A 17986-nucleotide genomic window follows, 5' to 3' on the forward strand; every position below is an offset into this window, starting at 1 on the left:
GTTCAAATAGTTGGATGACAAATGTTTTGGATTATTTTGAAATAATTTAGCGAGGCTTTATAACCGTTAACACTTTGCCATTAACTTATTTGAACATTTATAGAGATGGATGTGAATATACTTTACAGTAAGATGCACAACTGTGCAGTGTCTCTCCATTTTGACATGAGGAACCAGTTAGCTGATTTGACCTCATTACAAGGCAGTCACTGTTAAGTCTCTCTCTCTGAGTCCATGTGTATAAAAAAAAAAAACAGGACAGATGTGCACAAACCTCTGCAGCTCCATGGCTGTGTGTCTCTATGAGTGTTTTTAAGGCTTGCATTTTTCTATAACGCCTCCGCAAATGCAGTACATCAATGTAGCTGGAACAATCTGTGCTGATTGACACGTTACAGAGTCGAGGCTTACACGCAAAGACGTATCACACATTAGTGCTGCTGCATGATTAACCTCCAAAAAATCTACAAAAAAACAACAATAATAAACAGTGCTCAGCCATTTTGGCATTTGTGTGTAATGTCTGTCTCTTAGGGAGAATCAGGGCATTGTATTACCCAAAACATTTTTTGTTGTGTTCTGATTTAAAGTCGATAATCGAGCGCTCCCACATTTTCAGTTTGGAAAAAAAAACATCATCAAGGGTGCCAATTTGGATTTAGCCCCAAAGAGATTTCCTCTCTCTGGTTGTCGGGGTGGTCAAATCCAACTCTGACCAGCTGGGATAGAGGGATAATCTGTGTGTAGAAAAAAAAAAATCACTTGTTTTAATTACACACGCACAGACACACATATGCACAGACTCGCTCTTTTCTCTCTCTCTCTCTGTCAAACACACACAGACATACAGTACACATGGACATACATGCATTAACACGACTACCACACACACACACACACACACACACACACGACTATACTTCTGCCATCCATCCCCATAATAGACAGATGCTTACTTTGAATTTAATTTGGGTTCGTGCGAGAAGTGCCAGAAAAATGTGACTTGACTGAATGTGACTTGGTAATTGATCTGATTTTTAAGCGTTTGGACATGTGGCGGAGATTAAAGCCTCATCAGAGAGAGCAAACATTTTTTAAAAGATTAAAAATGCACTATGTCTAATTACAAAATGCACCAGTACACAGTGAAAACACAGCAATGTCAATGTAATGCATTACAAATCGTCTACATATAATGTGGACATGCTAAATCTAATGCAAAGACATTTGATGAATTGCGTGTTCTGTGTGTGCCATTTATTCAAATAACGTTTAGTAAAAGCGAAGGTCGTGTGTCACATTCGAGTCGAGTCATCATCAGTCAAATAGGTCAAATAGGTCAATGGGAATGTAATTCTTCTTTTTCAACATAATCTCTGTGTCTTTAAATTGGGATTATTTTATTTGAACACTTAATTTAGCAAGAAAATATACCAGTTAATGCAAAATCAGTTTGCATTGTTTTAGGGGAAGATGGACTCATTGTGTTTTTTTAGTAATCTTTGACTAGTTTTTGCCATTTGTTGTAGTGTTTTTTTGGAAGCCTATTTATGGCAAAAAAAAGAACGCAAACACACCAAACAAAAATTAATATTGATTTAATTAAAATCTGATTTCATCACCTTTTATGATCTTGTGTCTTCTTGTGATGGAATGCAATACATTCAAAATTGCGTTCCAGTGGTTAGGAGACTATATCAGGTTTATTGGCTACTTTTACTAAAATTCCAATTCAACATTACGCTTAGCTTGCGCATTAGCTGGTATATGTATTTGCAATTTTATCAGCCCTGTGCTGCTGTTTGACTGTTGGTGGTGAAAATCGAGTAAAAATCGAGGTTGGCCTCACCAAAAGGGCTGAGAATCCGAAAAAAAGAAGAGTAGAGGAAATAGCCTTTTTAAGTACACAAGGGCCCTTCTGTCAGTCAACATGCACTGCGGGGATTTACTTGGTGTCATGGTGGCTGACACTGCCCAGATGGTCTGATGAGGCACTATCTAATTACTTTGGTTCCTCTCTTTCTGATGAATAACTACTGGGCCCTCTCTTTTAGAAAGCCTTCACCGCCACCATCAGGGGATTTATGCATCTACACAAGAGATACTCTGGCTGTGTGTAAAGCTGGAGTGAGACAAAAGACTGTTGGAGGCCAACGACATGAAATACTTACAAATAACTGGAGAGCTTTGTATTTTTATTTGTTACTTTACATGTTGACTGTGTTACTTGTATGTGGTGATAAGAAGATAATTAGTTAATTTGAGGCAGATTTGGAAAGAAATTATGAAATGTTATGTTACAGCTGATGGTTGCCGGAAATGTAAGTTGCAGACGATTGGTGGCGGTGAAGAGACCGGATGTCGAGTTGTCTACCGAAATATAGAACACGAAGAAGTAAAGTCAAGAAGTGGTGTTTCGCTGCAGCGAGGTGCTGGATTAGCTAAAAACTCATTTCCCCAGCTAGTCACTGCAGGAGAAAGATTCTGAAAACATTCCTCAGTGTATCTCAACTGCCTGAGCTCTTCGGAGGAATGAAATGGGTAACGTTTTGTATTTTTCTGGGGTCATGTCCGTTTGTTTTGATGTTGTTAGCTTGCCTGCTAACAGCAACTTCCTAGCTTTGACTTATTAAACTAATAAATTCATACTCAGATGTAATCGCAGTTTGCACTATATTTATTTAATTTGGGGCATATGACGAAGAGAAGAATGAATATAAGATAACGTTTAAAGTTTTCTATTTGTTGAGAAACTGTTTTTGTTGTGCACCTATAGCCCATCATACCATAACTATTTATAATACACAAGTGGGCTGACAGTGTTTGATCTATTATCAAACTGGGATACTCAAAATGCTAACAATGGGCAACCCAAATACAAGAAGAAAATGAATTAACCTAAATGATAACGTTACTCTTTATTTTAAGGGCTATATCTAACTGAACCTCGTTTTTTCTTTAGATTTTGTTAACTAAGGAAAATCAACAGGCTAAGAAAACTGTCACATTCTATACTAACGCTGCATATCTGCTATTGTTGTAGCATCCTGTGTTGTTTGTATGACTGCTGCCTGATCATACAGTAAGTGTGTGCAAAAAGATGAACAGGCCACTTTGTTTGTGTGTTTTAAGTGTGATTGTATGACCTGTCTGCTGTAAAGAGCCTGTGTTTTCATCACTTCTTCTCTGCCAACACTCGTGAGACTGTTCATCATGCTGTAGATGATTTATGTTTCTGGTGTGCCCGCGTACTTTAAGTGCAATATTCTTAAGCATGAATAATTAATGCTACAGTCACCTGCTCCCCCTTGCAGAGGGCCCCCTGCCCCTGTCCTCGCTGAGGCTCCTGCTCCCACCTCTGAGGGTGATGACGGCGGCGATGTGGAAGGTGGTTCGTCTGAGGAGCATCACGCATTATGGGATGGTGGAGGAGTTTGTGTCCATGGTAACTGAAGCGATCCCTGACATCTTGACTGACAGACAGATGAGATTGCTCACTCTGGGTTTAAGAGCAAAGGTGAGAGGTAGAGACGAACCATATATTTAATTTTCACAAGGATTATATTATAGAACTTTCTGCACTTTCAAACATTAAAAGCAAAGATGATGGAGCATCTACATATCATTTCAAATATGTCACTCCTGCTTGATGGCTTTTCCAGATGATGTTACAGATGTTACGTTCTGAACAGTCAGAGGATCTCAGAAGTGTTGAAACACTCTTGAACAGCCACCTGCCGTCGAGCGCAAAACAGGTGTGTGATTTTTATTTTATTTTTAAATCGTGGACATTTCTGTCTGTTTGAAAAGCGTTCTGTTTATATATTTAGGCGTGTGTATTTTTTCTTGACAGGTTCATCCAGGAAATGAAGCTCTTGAAGCCGACTTCGTCAGGCTTGTTCAAAGACTCCTGGAGGACCCGAAAGAGAGAGAGCACTTCCTCAAGGTGCGTCTCTGCTTTCACCTCATTTTCAGTTTGGACATTAAACGGAGCAATTTGTTCAATGATGCAGTAACAACGAGGTTTGGGTTGAAATGTTCCACCACACAGAATGTGTTTCCTGTGGAGTTTGGGCATGACTTTGATACGGCTCTGGAGACACTGGTTTGTGAGTTCTTCACCAGACTGGAGGAGTTGCTGCTTATACCAGACTTTAAGCAGGTAAAACCTTACACCATAGAAATTTCAGTTTACAAAGCATTTCCAGAGATTGATTGTTTGTTTCCAGTCCATCAAAAATGATACTTTTATTTGTTTGATAAAGACTGCAGTGTGGATGAGTGATACACCCTCTGTGCTAGAAGAGTTCATGCAGTGTGTATCCAAAGAAGATGACCTTAAAGTACTGCTCAGAAGCAAGGCCCGCTGTGGTAAAATGGCCGAGATGGATACCGGTGGTAAGTCAGTGTGCCTGGGATACCAGCCAGGGGTTTAATGTGCATATTAGTGATATTAGTGTCAATTAACTGATGATCCATTCATCATTGTTATTGACATTGTTCTCCATTTACTGACATTTGTCGACAAAATGGTTTAACAATTAAAGTTACTGTGAGGAACTTTTAACTGGTTATGAAAGTGGGAGAGGGAGGGCTCCACGCCTGGCAGCGTCCCCTCCTCTGGCCAATAGCAGAGCTTTGTCTCGCTGGGCGCCAACACCGCCACCTGCTGGAGGCCCGTGCTGTATGGCTAAGGCCCGCTGAAGGCAGGGGCGGCCCAGGAGAGCCCAAGAACAAAACCAGGACAGAGCAGACTGTCAAAGACCCTGCTGCAGTAAAATAAGAGGTTTTCTAAACTGGGAATCTGGTGCTCGGAAACACTACCACGGAGACCGCTAAAATCCACACAAAATGAAAGTTCCTCGTAGTAGCTTTAATTGAAAAAGACAATCAACGGATTAATTGAATGTGACAATAATTTTGCAGATATATTTCAGACAATTTGAAAAGTAACGCCCTCAATTTGTACCAAAAGTAAATGAATGAATCTCCCACTTTTTAAATTTCTCTTTTCAAACAGTGCCCTCTCCCTCGGAGCAGCGACTCTTCTCATCATTATCTCTCCCTCCTTCACTGCAAGAGACCACTGCTGAAGATGCAGAATCTAGCGCACAAACATTTCAGAACCAAAGAGAATCTGATGGGATTCCTCCCCAGGACGCAGGAGATGTGGGGATACACGATGCAAGATGGCCACCCGAGGAGGAAACAAACACTCGGTACGGCAGTAATGCAGAACAAACAAGCGGAGGGAAATGCAATGACAGAATTCCTGATGTTCGTGTTGCGGAGGAGTGTGATGACGGGGCGTCAGACACCCACCGAGCTCCATCTACATCCACTGAGAGTCTTGTATCGTCCAGCTCTGGGATTGGCCGTCCACGGCGGAGAATTGCGCAGAAATGCGCTCAGTGTGGAAAGTGCTTCATTTACCGCTACGAACTCCTGGACCATCAGAGGCTGCACACTGGAGAAAACCCTTTCAAGTGCTCTCAGTGCGGAAAAGCCTTTAGGAGGACCTCTGACCTGTCCTCTCACAGGCGGACACAGTGCACAAAAGCGGCTTATATTTGCATCAAATGCGGGAATAGCTTTCAATCAGCGCAGGACAAATGCAGACACCGGTGTGTTGGTGGTGTCCTAAAGTTTGACTGTTCTCAGTGCGGAAAAAGCTTTAAGACGATGCACTTGCTGGGTAAGCACGAGCTGACTCACAGCCAGAGCCGTATCTTCACGTGCAGACAGTGTGGGAAAGTGTGCCCCAGTATGAGTGAGCTGAGATCCCACCAGAAGATTCATCCTCCCGAGCTGTCCAATCAGTGCACGCAGTGCGGGAAGTGTTTCCGCTCTGCTGCCTGTTTGACAGCCCACGAGCTGCGCCACAGGCAGCAGAAAACGCAGGTTTGTGCGCACTGCGGCAAAGTCTTCAAGAACAAACATGACCTGAGTCTCCACATGCGCAGTCACACGGGCGAGAGGCCGTTTCAGTGCACGTACTGTGGGAAGCGTTTCTCCGTGTCGGGAAACCTGAACGTCCACATAAGGATCCACACCGGGGAGAAACCGTATCTGTGCTCGGACTGCGGCAAGGCTTTCGTTTCCGCCGGCGAGCTGCAGATACACAGGCGCACTCACACGGGGGAAAGGCCGTACAAGTGCGTTGTGTGCGGGAGGGGATTCACCATGGCGAGCAAATTGACACTTCACATGCGCGTTCACACCGGAGAGCGTCCTTACGTCTGTTGTGAGTGTGGGAAAGGTTTTTCACGTGGCAGCGAATTGAAAAAACACACCATGGGTCATGCAGGGGTGCGACCCTACGCTTGTCAGATGTGTGCAAAGACGTACACATGCCACAATCACCTGAAGAGACACTTGAAAGCTCACAGTGTAGTGCAAAACCAGACTGTCTAAGTCTAGGGCTAAGCTAAGCTGACCGCCTCGATGCTTTAGCTTTAACAGATATGAGAGTGGTATCAATCCTCTTTTCTGACGGTCCTCCAAAATGCGAATAAGTGTTCTTCCCAAAATGTCAAACTTTAATATTGTTGTGTTCACATTTTGTTTGATGGTGGTTTGAAACTCTTTTCTAAAAAAAAAACATGTAACAATGTTATCTTCACACTTTTGCATTTGTGAAATTGTTACATGTTTGTCTAAATGTTTTTCCTTTTTGCCATTATTGTCCTGTGTCGGCTCCCATGAAGAGAGTGAAAGGCTCTCATTGGACCGCCGTGCATATAAATAAAGATTGACTAAAAGAATTCACTTTAAATGAGCATTTGATATTTCAGTATATCACTCAACTTTATTTCACACCCCAAAAGGTATACACATTTATAGAAGCACTGTAGATCTACGTTTCAAAACCAGCTAACCAGCAAGTTCAGGCAAAACTAACATTTTTCTTCAAAACTTGTCACTGGACATGTTCCCCTTTTTTAAATTAATAACAAAACAAAAAATCCACAACACGAGGACGACGCAGAGCAAGAATACTTATAAACACTAATACTTATTGCTAAATGGACTGGCCTGGTGGCGCATGGCAGTGAGATGCTCCTTCTTTTTCTAACGTTTGAATGTGTCCTTCCCACATTGCTTTTATAACATCTTTTCAGGCTTTTGCTCCATATCCTCCACCTTTGTGATCTCCTCCACAGGCTCAGCTAGCGGAGCAGAGTGGAAGAGCTGGAGGCAACACAACACAACACAAAAACCAAAATGTTGGCACCATTTGTCGACACGTGTGTTTGTGGTGCTGAAGTGTGAGGTGTCAGCGGGTGTGTACTTACATTGAATACATCACTTTTCCCCAGGAGACCTTTGTACCTTGGCGGGGTGCGGGGAATCTGAGGAAACGGAACACCCTGATCAACTTGTTACTCGTCGATAACAGCTCAGGTGCTCCTTATCCACGAAGCGGTAAGCAAGTATTCTAACCGAATTGCTCGTGCATGGTGCATAAAGCCCGCCTGTTTTAAATTCAGATACAAGCTTTGTACGGATATATAACTACCGAATTTTGATAACGAAAGCAGCTTGCACAGTTATTACGGGCACGAGGACACGGAGGAAACAACTTCCTGACTGTAAGTGACCAAATCTTAAAGTAATGACCTCTGTATTGTTGGAGCTGTGCTGTAGTTTCGGAGTACAGCAGTCAACTTGTAAGGTTCAAATCTTACATGATTTCAAAATATATCGTTAATTCCAAGCTACTTGGCTACATTATAAAGCCAACTCATTAAACTCACTTATTACAGAGTAACGCTTGATGCTGCGTTTAGTAAGTTTTCAGAAATGAATCTCACTCATGAGTGAAGTACACAATGATTAATTGTAATGTATATGTGCCGTATATGTTACAAAAACATCTCAGCTGTCACAGATTGACTGAACCAAAACCCAGTATTTCCTGGTGTACTTTACCGTTTCTTCTTTTTGTCTCCGTTTCTCAGATTCAACATGTCATTCAGAGACACGGTGAGACGTAATAAGACAGCCATTGTGCAGACTTTGTGTGGAGACTACATGCTAATCCTCAACAAAGTTGATGAGAATGAGCTGATAACTCAGCGTGAGTACAGGAACCTTAAAAGCATCGACAAGGAAGATGTAGAGGGCCACGTCGTTAGGCTCGTGGACAAGCTCATGAACAAAGGTGAGGACAGCTGCAAAGCCTTCCTGAACCTCCTGCAAACTGATGAGGAAATTAAAAATACTTTCCCGGAACTGAAGAGCATGCAGTTGAAGGACACCAGCATTTCAACCAAGCCTGTCCAAGCTTGTTCAGTTGATGACAGTGGTACGTATGATTTATAATGGTATAATAGTTCTGGTATTGAAATGACTCCTACTTAGCCTAATGTGTGTTTCACGTTCACGAAGTGGACATCTTAAGGCTGTTAAGTTTGGAGGTGTAATTCTGTTTCCCTCTGATTTCCTCACATGGTCCGCCTCCAGAGAGCAAGAGGCCAAAGGAGGTGAGGTATTAACATTGAAATAGCACGCTGTGCTTGGGTCAGTGTTTTTAGTTCTTTGTTAGAGGGACACATGACATTCTTATGATCCTGTGACTGTAGCCTTAACTTTGGGAGTTAAGTTATTTGGCATGACTGAATTACTAATGTTATTACGTTTCTACGTTATTGACAGTAAATCAAGAGCACGTTTACCGCTTCTTCTGAATAAAACATCATCATATGATATAGTTAGCCATTATTAAATGTACGTGTAACATTAAGGTGTGGACGGTAACATCCAATTCTGGCGTCGAAAACGAAACCAGAAATTAAACCAAAAACAAAATAGACACACAGACGTTTTTGAATCACCCGAAAGGCTGTCGTAACCATCGACTGTAGTTGTAACACGGTTAAAAAATGTTTGAAATGTCATCCAAAGTTAGTCTATTTTTTTGTATAAACCACCATACAACCATGTATACATGCACTCACTGCCAGATCATTTTCATGTCTACCCGCCCGTTTGGCTCGTCCTGTTCCCGGGTTCCCCGTATGCCTGCCCTGCCTCGTCCTGCTGGATTTCCCCCCCTCGTCTCTTGTCTCGTCCGTGGATTCCCTGTTATGTTCCTGTAAGTTTTCTGTTCTGTTTTCACATTTTAATTAAATACCTGCTTCACTCTACTTCAGGTCTTGTCTGCATTTAAGTCCTCCACCACACCGCCAAGCCGCAGCAGGCCCCCGCCTCCGCCAAACCACAGCAGGCCCCCGCCTCCACCAAACCGCAGCCGGCCCCCGCCTCCGCCAAGCTGCAGCCGGCCCCCGCCTCCGCCAAGCCGCAGCGGGCCCTCGCCTCCGCCAAGCCGCAGCGGGCCCTCGCCTCCGCCAAGCTGCAGCGGGACCCCGCCTCCGCCAAGCTGCAGCCGGCCCCCGCCTCCGCCAAGCTGGCCCAAGCCTCCGCCAAGCCGCAGCAGACCCCTGCCTCCGCCAATCTGCAGTGGGCCCCCGCCTCCGCCAAGCTGATTCCAGCCGCGCCCTCCAGTTCCGGCCGCTGCCCCAGGAACAAAAAAAACAACAACATAAAACAGCTGGGGCTCCGCAAGTGTTCTGGGAGGTGACGCTAACTAGCTTAACGAGAAAACAACAGCAGCAACACGCCTTCTGCTACACACTCAAGGGCACGGGCCATTCAGATATTGGATGTAAAAAAAAAAAAAAAAAAAGTTGATTTACCAAATGCTGATCACATGCTCCTAGTCCTTTCTTTGTTGACCAAGAGTTAAATCCCAACTCACAAATCCGTTTCGCCTCCTCCTTCAGCCATTGAGTGTTAAAAGCTAGGTAAAAAAAAAAATTTTAAAAATCTACACCAAGCAAAATGCAAAAAATGTGATTTCTTCCATATCTTTCAATTTGAACTCTCACTACTCCGACTAAGCCTCTGGTGTTAACTTTCGTTTCACGATAGTCACATGACCACTGACCAATCACAGCACACGCTGCACCTCACTGTAGAGCTGCTCCTGAAAGCTGAGCTGCAGTAATACTGATGTACTTGTAGGTCAGCTAGCAGGCTCTGGCACATCAAAGAATACGCCCAACATGTCAAACTAAAGATCTGATTGGTTGAACACTATGACAATCAACAATATCGTCCCCATTCACTTAAACTGCAAAGGCATGCACTTGTGAGTCTGCAGGCCTAGGGCCTCTCTTCTTACCTAGAGACACAGGTGAAATCTGATTGGATAAAAGCTCTAATTAAAACAAGCTGCACTGGAAGCAGAGCAGCTGAGGAAGACAATAGCTGTGCAATGAGAAAATAAGATAATGGGAAAAATATTTTTATAAATTATAATACATGTAATGTATTTAAGAAAAATTATTAAATTATAAAATAGATATAACTTTATGATTCTGTTTAGGCCAGCAGAGGCCTTGCAGGCCCTGACGACCCACCACTGGTAGACTGTATTACAAGCTGATTTTTTTATTATTTTATTGAACCTGCATTTATGCCAGATAATCCCATTGAGATTTTAAATCTCTTTTATAAGGGAGTAAAATTATAATCGCTTCAATGGCAAACTAGTTTTTACATAGTTTTTGGAAATATATATTCAAAACCTATTAATTTACAATTATGTGATAATATGCAACATAAAAGAAAACATTTATCAAATTTAAACATTACTTCAAAGATTTAGTTATTTGGTTGTCCGGAAAGGCGGTGCATCTCATTTTGAAAGTAGGGTGAATTAGCATTGTCTCATCCGGGCTGCCCCGTACAGCAAAACGAACCTCGCTGTTAGACAAGGACAGAAACACCGCTCCCCCAGAATGAACGTGTTTCAGGAAGAAGTTGGCGCCTGAAGCCCCGTATGCGGCTAGCTAACACGCTAACCGAAAGTATGAAAGATAGTCTTTTGTAATTTTTCTTTCCATCGTTATTAAAGAAATCCAAAATGAACGACACGGGTATGTATTAGCTTGCGATGCTCGGCTAAACAGTATATTTATCGCTTATGCAGCTAGTTGAATAGCTAAAGCGAGGGATTAGCCGAGGCTGAACAGGCCTCGACTAATCCCTGGAACAAGAATTGTTTTTCCCAATAATAAGTCTGTTTTACCAGGCAACACCAGCGGCCTCCTGTCTAGTCTGGTAACGATACCTTACGGTAACTCTGTGTCTCGTGTTTAACAATACCTTTCTGCTGGAAACGTTTTTTCTGCGGTCAAAAATGTTTTTAAATGTATGAAACGCAACCTAACTGTTGGCACGTTTTGTCTGATAGTTAGCAATAGCCAGTTTAATTTGAAATAAAGCTAACGGTTAACGTTATGTGTTCAAACTGGTCATGTTTTTGCTAACGTTACTCACTATAAGTTACCTCCTGTGCCATTTCGCACAGTGTAAAAGTACCGAGTGGGTTTATTTTAGTATATAAGTACTACCATAACGTTCAGAACTAACGTTAGCTATACAAATGCAGTGAGTGGTTGGAGCTAGACGTTTGAAAACAACCCTGGTGCTCCAGAGAACGCACCCTACTTTGATGTACGTCCTACTCTCACGAGCTAGTTCACCACAGGGATGGAGACAGGAGGAAAGAACAGAGCGCGCGGGTTTCTGTGGCTGTACTGACTTTAAAGTGAGATGCTGTACTGATTAGAACATGTATTGCTTGTCTTCAATTAGCACTGGAGTCTATTCCCCCTCCTGCTAAAAACAAGCACTCAGATACTCATAAGTACGCCAATAAGACCTAGTATGAATGAATATTTGCATATAACACAAAATCCAATCTTTCAACATTAAAACACAACACATGTCACATGGGAAGTGACCCCCCCCCCCCGGGTATATGTAGCAGCAGTCACACAGTACAAGGTATCCATCTTGCTTTGTACGTTTATTTGACCCAATCGAATTTCTTTTTGAAGAATTCAGTGTCCCTCTGTCCTCGCTGGCCATCCTGGTCCCACCACTCCGGCTGATGTCAGCGGTGATGTGGGAAGTGGTCCGCCAGAGGAGCATAAAGCACTATGGGAAACTGGAGGAGTTTGTGTCCATGGTAACAGATGCAGTTCCTGAACTGATGAGCAAAAGAGAAGGGAGGCTGCTCTCACTGGGCCTGAGAGCAAGGGTGAGTGTTTTGAAATGTGTAGATCCATCATGTATGAAAAGAGAACAATCGAATAAGAGACTCAATAAAAGGATATCATTGAAACATTAATATCGTGTATTCAATTTCCTCTAGACAACTCTGGAGCTGTTGCGTTCTGAGCACCCTGAAGATCTCAAGGCTGTTGAGAGCCACCTCAACCGAATCCGAACATCTTGCATTGAGGAGGTGAGTGTTTTTAATCGAGTGGTTGAAGAACAGAAATGATTACTCAGCTAATAATTATTCGTTTGACTAAATGTTACAGCAAAAATACCAAAACATCAACTGGTTCCAACCTCTCAAAGATCAGGACTTGCTGCTTTCTTTTAGTCTGATATGATGGCGATGGTGAATTAATTTCTTTCACATGCAAACACATGTCAGTGTTATAACGTAGGTTTGATTAAACAGAATGACAAACCATTTTGGAAAACAGTGGCCCTCAAAGTTGACCCATCTAAATACACATATCTTCAAAACATAAACATGACAGCATGGTTTTCTGATCATCGGTAAGCTAACAAACAAAGTTATCCACAATTTCAAGTACCTCAAAATTGTGTTCCAAGAGTAAATGCACTTTGTTTTGAAAGTCCCAGTACTTCTGTGCTTCTAACTGAATCTTTCTGGTTTGCAGTTTTGCGCTCTAGTGTGTGAAGCTTTGCAAAAAGGTACAATTAATGTGGAGTCCCAAAAAAGGGCGTATACTATATAACCTGTGTTTGGAAGAGATGGACTTGCAGTGGTGCCCTGGGTCAGGCATATGAATTATGCTATAATAAATACATCATTTGGATATTCAGTTATTTTGGACCAAAAGCATTGACATAGTGGATAGCCTTGTTTGTTAGCTTCCAGATGATCAGAGAATCATTCTGTTGTGTTTATTTGTGAAGAAGATATCTGTGTCTTTTGGTGGAGTGATTGATTTCTGGCAGAATGCTCCAACACAATCAGTTAGAAGACATTGTTCTGTGCATTTTACACTATTTTCTGACATTTTTGTTGAAACAATAAACAGATTAACGATAACGTTATTTATCAATAACGAAGATAATGTCCGCCCTAGTTGGTTGTCTCATATTTTGTTCACATTTACGTCGCCTATAATCATGTGACTGTGGTGTTTTGTTTTCTAACGCAGACCAACGATCCTGTTATTGAGGCACCAGAGGCGAACTTTATGAAGCTGGTGCAAGGCCTCATCGAAGACACTGACGGCAGAGAGCACTTCCTCAAGGTACAAATACGTTTCATGTACACGGTGCACTAAATGACATGATCTGGCAGAACTCAAATGTTATACATCCGTGTCTTTCTCACAGTTTTACCCGACAGAATTTGAGAAATGTTGGTATATTGCCGTGTGCTGAAGGTGTCTGGTTGTCTTCTCCCCCCCCCATCTGACAGAATGTGTTCCCAGTGGAGTACGGCCCTGACTTCGACACAGCTCTGGAGACTCTGGTTTGTGAGTTCTTTACCAGACTGGAGGAGCTGCTGCCAATACCAGATTTCAAACAGGTGCAAAGAGGATTATAAAATACAGTCAATACATTAGGAGACCTTTCAACTTCAAAATGTCTCTTTTTTTTATAATTTTCTGGGCCTCTCGTATACAGACTGCCTCCTGGATCAGTGCCGCCCCCTCTGTCTTAGAGGAGTACATGCAGTGTGTCTCAAATGGAGATGACCTTAAGTTTCTTCTCCAAAGCAAACAGTGCCATGGAAAACTGGCTAAGTGTAGTGTTGGTACGTGCACATTCGCTATAAAAAAAAAAGTCCTCATGTAGTGTATTAGTTGAAGAAGAGGGGAGACTGTTGTATTAACTTTTTTTCTCCCTGCAGCTCCGTTTGAGTCGGACGATCTTCTCATTCCCTCCCTGTCTCTCCCTCCATCGCTGGAAGTGGCCATCGCGTCCCACCCGAGTGCGTGTGACGACGAAAACAACGACGTTCCTCAGATTGTCATGTTCGACGAAGAACTCTCCACGAACCCTTCCACCTCGACGGACTTCCCCGAATCCCCAAAGAGGGCAGACATCTCGTCGTCTCCTCGCAGGAGGCAGCAGTCGGGGACGCATAAATGCCTTGAGTGTGACAAATGCTTCAAGCACCACTCCGTCCTCATCGAACACCAGAGAGTCCACAGCGGGCTACAGCCTTACAACTGCTCCGAGTGTGGGAGGGCTTTTAGAACGGCCACTCTGCTGGCCGGCCACCGGCTACGGAAATGCAAAAACGCGGCGTATCTGTGCATTAAGTGCGGGAACAGTTTTCCGACCTCACTGGACAAATTCAGGCACCACTGCCCGAAACGTGGCCGCAGCTACAACTGTGGGCACTGCGGGAAAAGTTTTCAAAAGTCTAGCAGCTTAAAAGAACACCTGCTAACTCACGTCCAAAGCCGCCTCTTCAAGTGCAGCCACTGCGGGGTGGGTTTCTCAGGGATCGGCGACTTGAAGTATCATCAGCAGGTAGATCATGACAAGCCTTATCAGTGTAAGCAGTGCGGGAAGAGCTTCATCTCCTCCAAGTGTCTCACCAAACATCAGCAACGGCACGAGGAGGTGGGCGACATGGAGACGGCCAAGTTGATGAGCAGAGGAAAACATCGGAAGAGCGGCTCCGCTCACCGGGTGTCCTCGGCGTCCTCCAGGAAAGCGTCTGTCAAGGCAGCCTACCCGCGAGGACGGGTCACGCATAACTGTCCACTGTGTGGGAGGAGCTTTAAGTATCGTTTTGAGTTTCTCGAGCACCAGAGGTTCCACACTGCGGTGAAGCCTTACAAATGCTCTCAGTGCGGTAAGGCCTTCCGCACGGAGGCCCACCTCTCCCGGCACAGGAAGAGGAAGTGTAAAAATGCGTCCCACATTTGCACAAAGTGCGGCTGTCAGTTCAGGTCTCTGCACGAGCGGGTCAGACATCAGTGTGTCCAGCTGCTGACAAAGTATGAGTGTTCTCACTGCGGAAAGACCTTCAAGATGGCCCACCTGCTGAGGAACCATCAGATGAGCGACCACCAGCTTCCCTACAGCCCCAACCATCGCTTCAGGTGCAGGTACTGCGATGAGACTTTCCCCGGCATCAGCGAGCTGAAGTACCACCAGCGAGTCGACCACGAGAAACCCTATCAGTGCCGGGAGTGCGGCAAGTGCTTCCTGTCCGAGAAATGCCTGGCCAACCACGAGCTGCGCCACAACGACGACAGGCCCGAGAGCTGTCTGGTCTGCGGCCGCGGCTTCAGGAACCGCTACGACCTGAAGCAGCACATGCGCACACACACGGGAGAGCGGCCGTACCAGTGCACCCACTGCTCGCAGTGTTTCTCCACGGCGGGGGGGCTGCGGAGTCACACCAGGGTGCACACGGGCGAGAAGCCGCACGTCTGCCCAGAATGCGGCAAGGCGTTCTCCCAGATGGGCGCGATGCGCACACACAGGCTCACCCACACCGGAGAAAGGCCGTTCAAGTGCACGGTGTGCGGCAAAGGTTTCACTATGGCGCACAAGGTGACTGTTCACATGCGCGTGCACACGGGGGAGAGGCCGTACGTGTGCACCCAGTGCGGGAAAGCCTTCTCGGACGGAAGCGTGCTGAAGCAGCACATGCTGAACCACTCGGGGGTGAGACCGTACCACTGCCAGATCTGTCCCAAGACCTACACCTGTCTGAACCACCTGAGGAGGCACCTGAAGAGCCACGCTAACATGAACTGAGTCGGGCTCGAGGGCGGACTGCAGCAGAACGTTTTACACACACACACACACACACTGACGCGCTGCGTTTGGCGGTTAGGCTACTACAGTTGCAACGGACCAACTGAACCAAGCAATACATGAAGGATACAGAATGATGCTGTACAGTAAAGGTTCCTCTTCACTGTACAGTAAATGTAGTCACATTAGCCAATCGTTCAGGACTATGTAACTAAGTAATAGTTTGACATTTTGGGAACTTATTTGCTTTGTTGCCGGTAATTACATGAGTGGTTATCAATCTCCTCCTCTAACTCAGCAAGAAAGTAAACGAGTGTATTTTACAAAATATCAAACCGTTTCTTTAACATCAGCACAAGCTCGTTCTTTCCCCACCAGGCTATTCCTTGAGCTTATTTTTTATCAGTTTCTTATGCATGAATATGTTTGGATGTTATTCTGGATATTATTTGGGTGAGATGCTGTATGTTCACAAGCTGTAATGTTAATGAAAATATATATATTTTTGGAAAGGCCTCAATAGTGCGAGAATTGAAAATGTTGACTCTGTAAATATGCTGAAAGACAAATATTGTGAGATTGCAAAGTTAAAATGATGGCGCCATCTATTTCAACATGACTACTTTTTTTTTTTTTCCTGTAGGCCTTTTTTATATATATATATATGCCCCATTATGTTTTTTGAAATTTGTAAATTTCAAATTAAATGACCTTGGTAATACATGGTGCATGTGGATTTAATTTATTTAACAGAGGAAAACATCTGCTAGAGTTCTCAGAAATAAGTGTGTGACTGTGTTGGACGTTACATTAGCTTTCAGAAGGTCTCACTAGAGGGCAGTAGGTGACCATGCTGTTTGTGCATCGTCGGGCGTAGGTATTGAAATTAAGGATAGAAATAACAAAGTGTACTCTGCTTTGCTGCCAACTGGAGACAACTCAAAGTATGTCTGAGGAGAGCAGAGAGGGATTGGGACTAGTGCAGCGGAAGTCGGTCCGGCCCATTTCCTGTCATTAACTTCATTTAAATCTTGATTAGCCTGCGATTTCCTGATGTTTTGACTGGCGCCTGGCTGTATCTGAAGTGGTTTCAGCTACGACAAAGACAATTCCTCATGTTGTGTTTGCATGGTGCAACTTAAGCCCAGTTTAGCCAACAGTAAAGTTTGATCTGGACCACCACTGTTCCCATTAACTTGGAACTCGGGCAGATGAAGCCTTACGTCATCTCCTAACATTGCGATTAATCTCTTCCATCTGTGCTGCAGTGACTTTCATGTTTTCTCTGGATGAAGCTGTTTCTTTACCCTCAGTTTCTCTCCCTTGTTCCATGTTGTCTTTCATCTCATCTGTGGTCACTTATGCTTAGTAGTTTCTGAACCATATTCTCTAAAACAAGGCAAAAATCTTAGCCATTCACAGGGAGATCCACCCCCAAAGATGACTGTGGCTGTGGTGGTGGTGTGTTAAATGTTACAAGATGTTAAAAACCACAAAAAAAGAGAAGTTGTCAGGCTGGAGACGCTGTCTGTGCTCGGCAATCTTCCTTCTTTCTCACCGACTCAGAAATGCTTCTAATCTTCTCCACTAAACATCGGGATCCTGTGGAAACTTGTGCTCCATCCTGTCTGCCAACAGGCTGTGCCCAAGAAGACATTATGCAGAACTTCTCAGCTTAACAAAGTATCTGCTCTCTTTTTTTCTACATGGAGTTTTATCGTGACCTTTTTGAGGACATACCCTGCTTGTGTTCCATCTGGGGGAAAAGATGACTCCCCATTGAGGTAGTTCACTGATCTCAATCCCACCTGCGAGGTTCAGGACTGTTAAAAAGGCCCACAAAAGGTGTCGTCCTTTGGACAAAGCCAGCCAGCTTACAGTGTAAACTGAAAACACTCCCTAAGTGCTTGGCTAATGAATTCCACGAGAATTTTATAGTGATATATTCCTGATGAGGGGCTGGTATTGAGACATCTCAAAATGCATGTATCACACTTTATACGCACCCTGACAGCTGCAAAAAACCCAACAGATTTACTATGAGAGCTTCCTAACAAACACATCATTACCAGATGTAACCCCCCCCCACGTCTCATAGTAAATCTGTTGGGTTTTTTGCAGCTGTCAGGGTGCGTAT

At 44.0% G+C, this 17986-nt stretch overlaps 2 protein-coding genes across 4 annotated transcripts; both read left to right on the forward strand.

The window, feature by feature from the left end:
- The first annotated feature begins 2389 nt into the window (after nucleotides 1-2389).
- LOC116387850 (zinc finger protein ZFMSA12A-like) lies at nucleotides 2390-9796 on the forward strand. 3 transcript variants are annotated; one of them, XM_031855277.1, is made up of 9 exons: nucleotides 2390-2541; nucleotides 3315-3517; nucleotides 3663-3755; nucleotides 3854-3946; nucleotides 4052-4162; nucleotides 4266-4398; nucleotides 5021-8308; nucleotides 8467-8486; nucleotides 9156-9796. In XM_031855277.1, exons 1-7 carry the CDS (start codon nucleotides 2538-2540, stop codon nucleotides 6412-6414), a joined length of 2031 nt encoding a protein of 676 aa, XP_031711137.1. In that variant the 5' UTR covers nucleotides 2390-2537; the 3' UTR covers nucleotides 6415-8308; nucleotides 8467-8486; nucleotides 9156-9796. The 3 variants fall into 3 exon arrangements, with proteins under 3 accessions (XP_031711137.1, XP_031711135.1, XP_031711136.1); XM_031855275.1 differs by having other exon boundaries at nucleotides 3854-4162; XM_031855276.1 differs by lacking the exon at nucleotides 9156-9796 and having other exon boundaries at nucleotides 3854-4162; nucleotides 5021-9019.
- A 570-nt stretch (nucleotides 9797-10366) lies between these two features.
- On the forward strand, nucleotides 10367-16486 carry LOC116387848 (zinc finger protein 11-like). The gene is made up of 7 exons (XM_031855273.1): nucleotides 10367-10943; nucleotides 11910-12112; nucleotides 12227-12319; nucleotides 13278-13373; nucleotides 13544-13654; nucleotides 13753-13882; nucleotides 13979-16486. The coding sequence occupies exons 1-7, from the start codon at nucleotides 10931-10933 to the stop codon at nucleotides 15847-15849; spliced, it is 2517 nt and encodes an 838-aa protein (XP_031711133.1). The 5' UTR covers nucleotides 10367-10930; the 3' UTR covers nucleotides 15850-16486.
- Nucleotides 16487-17986: the final 1500 nt, after the last annotated feature.

Source organism: Anarrhichthys ocellatus, unplaced genomic scaffold (assembly GCF_004355925.1).
Source record: "Anarrhichthys ocellatus isolate YVR2014 unplaced genomic scaffold, GSC_Weel_1.0 scaffold15, whole genome shotgun sequence".
Classification (NCBI taxonomy): domain Eukaryota; kingdom Metazoa; phylum Chordata; class Actinopteri; order Perciformes; family Anarhichadidae; genus Anarrhichthys; species Anarrhichthys ocellatus.

What these genes read in the sequence shown, in the direction of transcription:
- LOC116387850 (XM_031855275.1), top strand. An exon ending in TTATACCAGACTTTAAGCAG is followed by an intron (nt 4,163 to 4,265) that starts GTAAAACCTTAC and finishes TGTTTGATAAAG; the next exon opens with ACTGCAGTGTGGATGAGTGA. An exon ending in GGCCGAGATGGATACCGGTG is followed by an intron (nt 4,399 to 5,020) that starts GTAAGTCAGTGT and finishes CTTTTCAAACAG; the next exon opens with TGCCCTCTCCCTCGGAGCAG.
- LOC116387848 (XM_031855273.1), top strand. An exon ending in GAACATCTTGCATTGAGGAG is followed by an intron (nt 12,320 to 13,277) that starts GTGAGTGTTTTT and finishes TTTCTAACGCAG; the next exon opens with ACCAACGATCCTGTTATTGA. An exon ending in ACTGGCTAAGTGTAGTGTTG is followed by an intron (nt 13,883 to 13,978) that starts GTACGTGCACAT and finishes TTCTCCCTGCAG; the next exon opens with CTCCGTTTGAGTCGGACGAT.